The 9,004-nt window shown below is 33.9% G+C and overlaps 1 protein-coding gene across 1 annotated transcript; it reads right to left on the bottom strand.

Annotated features, from left to right (window-relative positions):
- Positions 1-1,543: 1,543 nt before the first annotated feature.
- On the bottom strand, positions 1,544-8,680 carry LOC123532686 (transient receptor potential cation channel subfamily V member 6-like). Its single transcript, XM_045314221.2, has 3 exons — positions 7,406-8,680; positions 5,228-6,789; positions 1,544-5,017 (listed from the first exon to the last, which is right to left on the bottom strand). Exons 1-2 carry the CDS (start codon positions 8,378-8,380, stop codon positions 5,242-5,244), a joined length of 2,523 nt encoding a protein of 840 aa, XP_045170156.2. The 5' UTR covers positions 8,381-8,680; the 3' UTR covers positions 1,544-5,017; positions 5,228-5,241.
- Positions 8,681-9,004: the final 324 nt, after the last annotated feature.

Here is a 9,004-nt window from a genome sequence, read left to right as displayed (position 1 = left end):
TTTAACAGGAGGCTATAAACCAGCTGATCAACTTCATGTCTCGGGAAAAGAATACTCTATCTCTCTTCATAGAATACTACTGCGCATGTTTGTATATAGACCTCGGGATGCAAGTCAGTTATGGATAGACACTTTTGTACAGACACTAGATAACGTTGATCGCTTAAATTTTGAAACTCATATTAGTTATTCCGCGGTACGTGTTGTTTCTTCACGATGCTTTAATATTGTAAAAGCACGGGCGGTCACAATGACGTCACGTGGACCTACTATTTGACGCCTAACATACGCAAAGAAATAGTACTTCTTGAATTCATCCACTATTACATAGAAGGCATATCAGAATCGAAATAATAAAACCAGCATTATGTTTAATAAACAGTCCGAATCGGTTGTAAGCCGTGTACAAAATTCAAGTAGGGCTTCGCACTCGTGAAATAAGTCTGCAGGCGTATAACCTTTTCGTCGTGTTTAGATATATCAAAATGTGGTTCTTCTATATAGTAGTTCTTAACTCGAGGGCTATCCTAATGAATAAATGATACATTGCTATCTCCAGCTATAGTCTCTAAAATAGCACCAGTTCTGTAATCATGGTAATTATAGATACGTTTTCGGCTTAAAATGCAAAATTGTTTTTTAACCCGGACAAGATAACTACGTTATTTGTTTTTGTTGTAAAATTGTGTTCCGATAAATAAATTTGTGCTTATATAAATTTGATACGTATACGTGGTATTTTTGAACGTTGACGTAGTATCTAAGTATTGCATTTAACGCTTCAGGGCGTGATAAAATATACCAACAATAAGAAATAACAATCACGAGGTTGAACTATAATCTATGGTAATTTATTATTTGATATGGTTTAAAATATCACATAATTGAAAATTACTTTAAAGCGGCATGCCTCCAGCTCGTACGACAACAAAAAATAAATATGTTTTTAGATATCTTGAAATAAATGCTATATTTCTTAAGAAGGCTTTAAAACTTAATTACTGAGAAACTTTATGTTACAGAAACACGTGAGAACTTGCTGTTTTTACTATTTTTTACGATGAAAATCGAAAAACATTTGTCACGCTTTTACTCCAGGTAAACAGTCTCGATTATAAATATTTATATTTTGAAGTCATTATTCACTACTTCAGCTATAGCGCTATTGGTTACGACGACGGGAAAATGTCTTTATTGCCGCGGCGGTACTGGGTTCGACGCGGTCTCTTTTTTTTCTCTTGATTTAGTATTTTTAAAATATTTTAGAAACAAAATTTCATATTCTAATGTTCATAATATGACCAAAACTTCAATTTGAAAGAAAGATTATTTTTAGCCAAATTTGGAGGCATGCTGCTTTAAAATATTCAGATAAGATACTCATAGCAGTAAATACACTGTACATGATTTTTAAAGTTCCATGAGGTTTTAAAGGGGGTGAAAAAGATGATATACGTGGTAACATGGTAAGAAACGTGCTACTTTTAATACTGAACATGAACTGTTAGAGTGATAAAGGGAGGTAATAAAACAACAGATTCAATAAGTCTTTCTACTTTATTCATCAATATTCATACCTTTGACTAAAAATAGAGAATGCAATTATCGTAAAGAGGATTTAGCAAGAAACTTACATATTTCATGTTCATAACAGAGAATGTGGCAATCACATTTTAAACAAAGGCATTTTGAGCCGTTAAACACTTATTAAATTGTAAACTATCTGTATTATTATTTTCTCATTAAAAGGTATAAAGCATTGGCCTTATCTTTAGAGTAAAATTATCGAGATTGAGACTGAAATAGACAAGAGTATGAGTAACATGTTTCTTACAGTTGTAAAGTTTTCTTGTTCAAACACGTAATCTACATTAAAGTATGTTCATATATTGCGAGAACAAAAGTTATTCGATTTAGAAATTTAGGCAATTTTTCTATCAAACAATATAATGACTTCATTCCGTTGCACTGTTTCTCACTTGTATTACGCATGATCCAACAAGTTTGTTGTAATTACCCCCATGTAACGCAACTATGTATGCATAGAAGAGAGTAGATTTCGTCAACCTTTGCCTTTATTGCATGTTTTGACTGTACTGTTGTTTACATAAACTCGTTTGAATAACATTTTTGTCTGCATTACATGTAAACTTATTTAATCTGTATTTTTAAACTATTGATGTTTTAACCTTACCAGATTTTAAATTGAAATATTGTCATTTTAATGATAAAATGACGGATAACTATAAACATTCCTAAATAAAATTCGATAAGTAAATGAATGTGGATTATCACACTCTGTATATTGTCTTATCACTCACTATATATGCCAAGATTTAAGTCAACACCTTGAATGTTTTTTCATTTATGCATTATGCATCAATTCAGATGGAGAAAGGCATGCATCATCACATAATACGTCCGGGTTTTCGAAAACGGATATATAAACACACACACACGTGCACACGCATACACACGCAAACGCACACACACACACAATTGAAACCAGTACAGAAGACAAAGTCTTTATTTGTGAAACAGATTTAAAAGAATCAATACGTACAAGTACACATTTTTTTTAAACCGTATAAAACATTTTAATTCATTGCATGGAAGCTGACAAAATAATTTATCTATTTTCTATGACCGTGCCTTCCTACAATAAAGGAAATAAGCCATTTTACTACTAAATGCATTTCAAACAATGGAGGAATTTTTCAACTCGGTTCAATGAAAAACTCTGGCAGATTCAGAAAATTGCAGATTATGTGACATCATCCTCTTTGAAATATATGTCTTCTATTGATAATCAGAAAGAAGCATAATTCTACATTCTTTTCTCTTTTTTTCTGAAAATGTTTGTGACAACGGGTTACCGTCTTTATAATACTTAAGACAGTGTGAATTATATGTTAATTTTAAAAACAATTTAAATCTGCATTCCGTTTTACATTTCCATGAAAAAAATCCAGATTTTGTACGTTTCTTCATAATAATATTAAGACTTGTGAATTATCAATTAGACTACAATCTTTATCAGTGTGATAACTGAATATCACGTTTAACCGCCTTGGTGGTGTCCTTGAATGATTTAGCAAGCTTTGCAAATTTTAAAACAAAACAGTTATTTTTCGTTGTGATCAGGGCTTTCTTGGCCGAGTGGTTGAGGTCGCTGACTTCGAATCCCTTTCCCCTAACAGAGCCTCGCTCAGGGTAAAGAGAATTTCATGTGAGGAAGCCACCCAGCTGGCGTACGAAAGGTTGATGGTTCTACCAAAGTGCTCACCCGTGATGATGTAATACCCGGAGTGGCACCTGGGTCTTCCTCCACCAGAACAAGCTGTAAAATCACCATATGACTTATAACTGTGCCAATGTGACGTTAAACCCAACGAACACGAAACATATCAATTATGATCAAGGCAAATCGTTTAGTGGTTGATTTGTCACTATAAATCAAATCGTTGCATTGCATTTATACCTGGCGATAAACATTGAATATTATATTATTGATAACAATGAAAAGCAAGGATATTTTATATCTAATTTGAAGCACAGAGCACAGTTAACACGGTCGGAGCCATGTATCAGAACTTGGCCCGCAACAAATAGAACCTGTAGTGGAAAAATATAAAACATCAAGTACATTTAAATTATACACACGATACAAAAACGGGTAGGGGGTAAAGAAATGGGTTGGATTTTGAGTGGTAAAAGCAACGATGAATATTCAAAAGAAAAGCTACGCTCCTAAACGCAGTCTCCCTCCCTAGACCGTAAACTATAAACGCGCACAAGACCAAAACACAGTCCCCCTATACGTATGTAAGTAAATATGTATCTATGTATGTATGCATACACGCGAGCACATCCACAGACAAAGCAGAGCAAAAAGGAATGCAAGTCAAAACAACACAGGCGGGAAAACATATACGAATATCATTAAATACAGAAAAAAATCGTAAAATTGATTGCCGAATCGTCAGCTAAGTTGCATTTTTCTGATTTTTATTTATACTGATTGCAAACTTTTAAAAACCAATTTGATTTGACATTGTTTTGTTTCGAGGCTCCTCAGTGAAAGAAATGAGATTGCAGATAAATAAGAAAATCTAATGATTAGTATCTAAATATATAAGGAGCAGAACTCTATAAGACTTGTCTTTCGTTCTAATCCTTTTCATCTACTGTACATGTAATGTTTGTATTTCAATATAATTTTGTATATTTTTGGGAATAAAATATGTTTAAACCAAATATATAAAGACGATTTTCTTATGTACTGGCGGTCTCTAAACGAAGTTTAATCTGATGTATTGAATTACATTGTAGTATACAGACTGACTTATAGTGAAGCTTGAAAAAAGATCATTTTATCATAACAATACACAATTGCATCATTAATCAAGTACCCATAACTATTACAAAAACTCAAACAAACTAGGATTATCGAAATCATTACTTGCAAAAATATCAACGTTCTATTCAAATTAATTTAATGAAATCTAATTAAATCTAACACGCCTTATTGTTTTAAAACAAATCAACACAGTACAATTACAAACTACACAAGTTAGCATATTAAAATCAGCTAAACAGTGTTGTACATAAAAGACTTGCAGACATACAGACCTTAAACAAGCTGTGAAAATGTGAATATAAAAAGGTAAAATTGTTTCTTATCCTTTTAAACATATACACAATGTCTGATTATTTCGCAGTTATGTAACAAACTCTATGGTAATTCATTACACACGTGGTAAACAACGTTTTTTGTCCTTCTTAAACAATGAACATGCTATTGTAATTTTAAATATATATATCCGTTCTCCTTATTTTTTTTATTGAAATTTCGACGAACATTTTGTATGAAACGTGCAAGGAAAGGCTCTACATCTACGATAACCTTGCTTAGTGATATCGGGCCGCTGTTTTGACGACGCTCTTGTGTTACCAGTGAGAAAGCACCTTAGAAGTAGAAGAAGTCGCAGATGTTCTGTCTGGTGAACAGAGTGGCCTGAAAAGGGATTTTACCGTTAAATACAATACAAATGTGAATTTTATGAAAATATATTAACAAATAGAAAGAAAATATTATGTAATTAAAACAAATGGCCTTCCAATTGACCATGATTCGCCATAGCAATTCGTGAACTCCGGTAAAGGTAAATTTATTTCTTAAATATACGTCTCCATAATATAAAAATAAGAGCTCATTTATGCTTACCATTAATTTAAACATCAATACGATTCCTTTTCATCAAATTCCTCTGCTACTGCCTCTGTTTCCTCGAGTTGCACGCCACTTTGTTGACACACGTCACACGTTCTGTCACTGATTTTTGTTATATCGGTTTTTCTTGTATTACTCAGTGACCGCTTAAGCGATGGCTCAAGTATTGTTGTGCTTGAAGTTGCGGGATAAATTCTGGTACCTTGTTTCATTTTTTCTTTGATTTCTGGATTCAACTGCTGCATTATTGAAGACACAATACCCTGTGACTGGTAAGTAAGATTTAACGGATCGGGCGATTTTTCGGTTTCTGTACCTCCATGGTCATGAACTGAGCTCCTGGCCCATATTCTTCTCTGCTTATTACGAACCCATTCATTATTGTCGTATCTATATTTTCTCTTCTTGACACCAACTTCCTTACAGATACATCGTGGAAAAAACCCTTCGAGAAAAAGAATAACGGACAGCTTCTGCAGACGACAATGGAGCTTTGAAGCTACAACACCTCCACAATCATTCATTAGATCGGTACAGGAATTTGACATCATAGCAATCAGTGCATTCAAGAGTAGGATTGTTGTCAACAGCACAAACAGAACAAAAACAAAAATAGCTAGATACGGATGTCGGGCTTGAAACAAAATTCCTAGTTCGCCAATACCGAGCATGATAGTCGACATTTTTAGCATTGTTGTACTAAAGGCATGAAAATCGTCATCTTCAGTATCCGCACCTTGCATAATCATATACATTGCTACAGAAAACGCCACAAGAAAAAATGCCATAACAAGGGCGAATTTCAGCATATCTATTACTGCTTTCTGAATCAAGACAGTAAACATACTAAATGCCTTAAAGGTCTGCAGAAAGAACATCACAAGATACCAACCAACAATTACAGCAAAGATCAAGCAGTAATTTTCATAACCCGACAAAGACCCCGAGGCATCGATCGCAGCGATAACGCAATCGACTATAAGCAGAAGAGAAAATAAAATGAAGTAAATTCTGAAAATGAAGTTTGAATATGGTGCGCTAAAATGTCGCAAAACACGTTTCATAACATTTGAATATGCCTTGAATTGAAAACGTGAAATAAGTATTCTTGATATCTCCATAGCTAGGTACGATAATCCTAGAAGTAGACCGATAATTGAAACTCCGGTGACAAATGTATTTCTAGTAACAACATAGGCAAAGTCAGCTGTGTTATTTCGAGATACAGGCCCTGTAAGCTTTGACCTGTACACAGCAGCGACGGAAAGAAGGACCATACCAATTATATGGATGACAAACCAGCCATTGAACCACCATTTATAACTCTTCCATTTTCCCCTAATCACTTCTTTCACAGGCATGAAATCTGCAAACAGGAAAGCGTTCTTTGTTTGGTGATGGACAAGATACTCAAGAACGGATTCATGTTGTTCGTGTTTGATATGCTCTTCTTCGTTTTCTTCAGCGTCTTCTTCTAGGTTTAGGGTCTCTATTTCAGTGATATCATAAACTTCCTCATTAAAAAGACCATCGCCAGATTCTCTTGAGTGATAGACCTGTGATTGAAATAAACCAGAATAGAACGTCAGACATGAACCCCAATAAAAGCTAGGACACTGAATAGATTTACTAGATAAAACAAATAAATTTTAACATCGAGTAAGATTATCCTCCTGGCCATATCATGAACATAAGATTGTGAATGTTTGGTTTTGAACGATCTTATGAAATGACAAAGCAAGAAAAAATAGATGCCCGAGTGGGGAATCGAACCCGGGCCACTGCGGCAGTTAAAACTTTCCGGCAGTTTTGATCAATACATCACGGAGGAATACGCAATTAGCATTTGGTAGATATAGATATTTATAATAAACTTTTTAAGGTGTTAATTTCCTGATACCTAAACATTTTCTCTTTTCTTGTTGTACGATCTGGAGGCCAGTGCCTTTAAACATAGGTGGCTGTTTAGAAAGGAATAATGATCAATTATATCCATAACTGTACAATTTGAGAATGCCTTTGATATTGATATTGATATCTGGTACTAAAGTAATTAGGTGAAACATTCTTTCTTTTGGATATTTTTATACTTTCAAATGCTTAAATTACTATAAATGAAGATTTTTATATTGCCAACTTCATTTTTTATAGACAACAAAATAATATACATACTTCGCTTTGCATGATAAATTCAAAAATGCGAAACTGCTGTTTTTTGGCGGCAAGTTGCAAGGGATTTAATTTTTCCTGGTTCGTCATCATCAGCAATTTGCGTGCCTGTTTTCTAATTTTCCACTTCTTTTCCTCAAATATGGGATCTGTCGTGACGAATTTACAATGTAACACGAAGCTTAGCATTTCAAGAACATCATTGAGTTTGTCTGGCTGTAAGTAAGCATACTTTATCAGTGAATGAACAATGTTGTCACCTTTATCGTTTGTAACATCCAGGCCTGAAGCAAAGTGTTGAAGTACGACAGCGAACATCTCTTTATTGAACTTTAATGCAGCAACTCCAAGTGGAGTTCCAGACATCATGATCGTGTCTTGAAATACAGGTCCTACAGCGCAAATGCCCTGTATTTTTTCCTTTGAGAGTCTTAGTTCGTCTATTTCTTGAAGAGTACTTGCCATTCTTGACAAAATGCCTATGTCCTCTTTAAGGATAGCGAGATGCACGGGTGTTATTCCTTCGTAGCCTGCATTGTTTTTAGCAAACACAATCAACTCGGGACACTTTGTCACCAGTATTTCTATTATACTGTTAAGGATTTTGTCCTGTGCGCTTTCTTTTTCCACATTTATTGACATTGCTCGTAGAAGAAGGGTATCACCATTGATAGGACTATCCTCCTTTTTCTCCAACAATGAAATGGCTCTGTGCTGATCAGTAAACATTCCTTTAAGTATTTCTTTTTCAAACAAATGTCGAAATTTTGGTTTTACTGTCCGCGTCGATTCTTTGTTTCCGATTTCAAAAAATCGTTTAAAATCTTTTGTAATACTCTCCAACATTTTGTCATCTATCTTGTATTCCTCAGCTCGCGCGATTTTTTCCAACCCTGCGTACAATTTTCGAATCGTATCTTTACATTTTGAGGACTTAACCTTTAGCGATGTTTGTGTAGTACGTTCTGTATTTTCCATTACTCGTTTAGATAAAAATTAAACGGCGTATTTTCGTATGACATCTAGATAAACAAAGGCAGTAGACTACTTTTTGTGATCAGCTCAACTATATAAATACCCAGCAAAATTATAGAACATGTTTGTTCATGCATTTGTAATGCGACAATTTAGTTCATTGGTATAGCAAATGACAATCGACTTGTTTGTTGTTTCAAATAGCTTAAAGGCTAACTCAACCTTAAAGGCATGCCTGAACGTGACTAAAGTATAATCGTACCTGAAACGCCCACTGAGCCTAAATCTTTATAAAATCTGGCCTTCATTCTTTTTTTTTTCTAATTTAAAAATAAAAAATCAAAAAAAAATTTTTTCCAACTGAAAACAATATTAACATAAACTGGACATTTACTTTGCATTGTTGCATCTAGACGTATTCATCTAAGTGACGCATTTTGTAAAATTATATTGTTAAAAACATTGTTCAATTATAATATATCTATTTTCACATTAAGGAATTGAATTGCGTGTGAACCGAAATATTAAGATTTTAAATAAGCAAAGATTAATGTTTACAGCAATTGTATGAAATTCTAAAATCAGTGTCTAGTTAAACCATCTAGACATTACAGTAAATTGCAACTA

This window comes from Mercenaria mercenaria, chromosome 11, assembly GCF_021730395.1.
Source record: "Mercenaria mercenaria strain notata chromosome 11, MADL_Memer_1, whole genome shotgun sequence".
NCBI classification, from domain to species: domain Eukaryota; kingdom Metazoa; phylum Mollusca; class Bivalvia; order Venerida; family Veneridae; genus Mercenaria; species Mercenaria mercenaria.
The sequence above is the reverse complement of the archived record's forward strand: the minus strand, read 5'-3'. Positions and strand labels throughout refer to the sequence as shown.

What these genes read in the sequence shown, in the direction of transcription:
- LOC123532686 (XM_045314221.2), bottom strand. Translation starts at nt 8,380, where the DNA reads ATGGAAAATACAGAACGTACTACACAAACATCGCTAAAGGTTAAGTCC. An exon ending in AATTTATCATGCAAAGCGAA is followed by an intron (nt 6,790 to 7,405) that starts GTATGTATATTA and finishes TTTCAATCACAG; the next exon opens with GTCTATCACTCAAGAGAATC.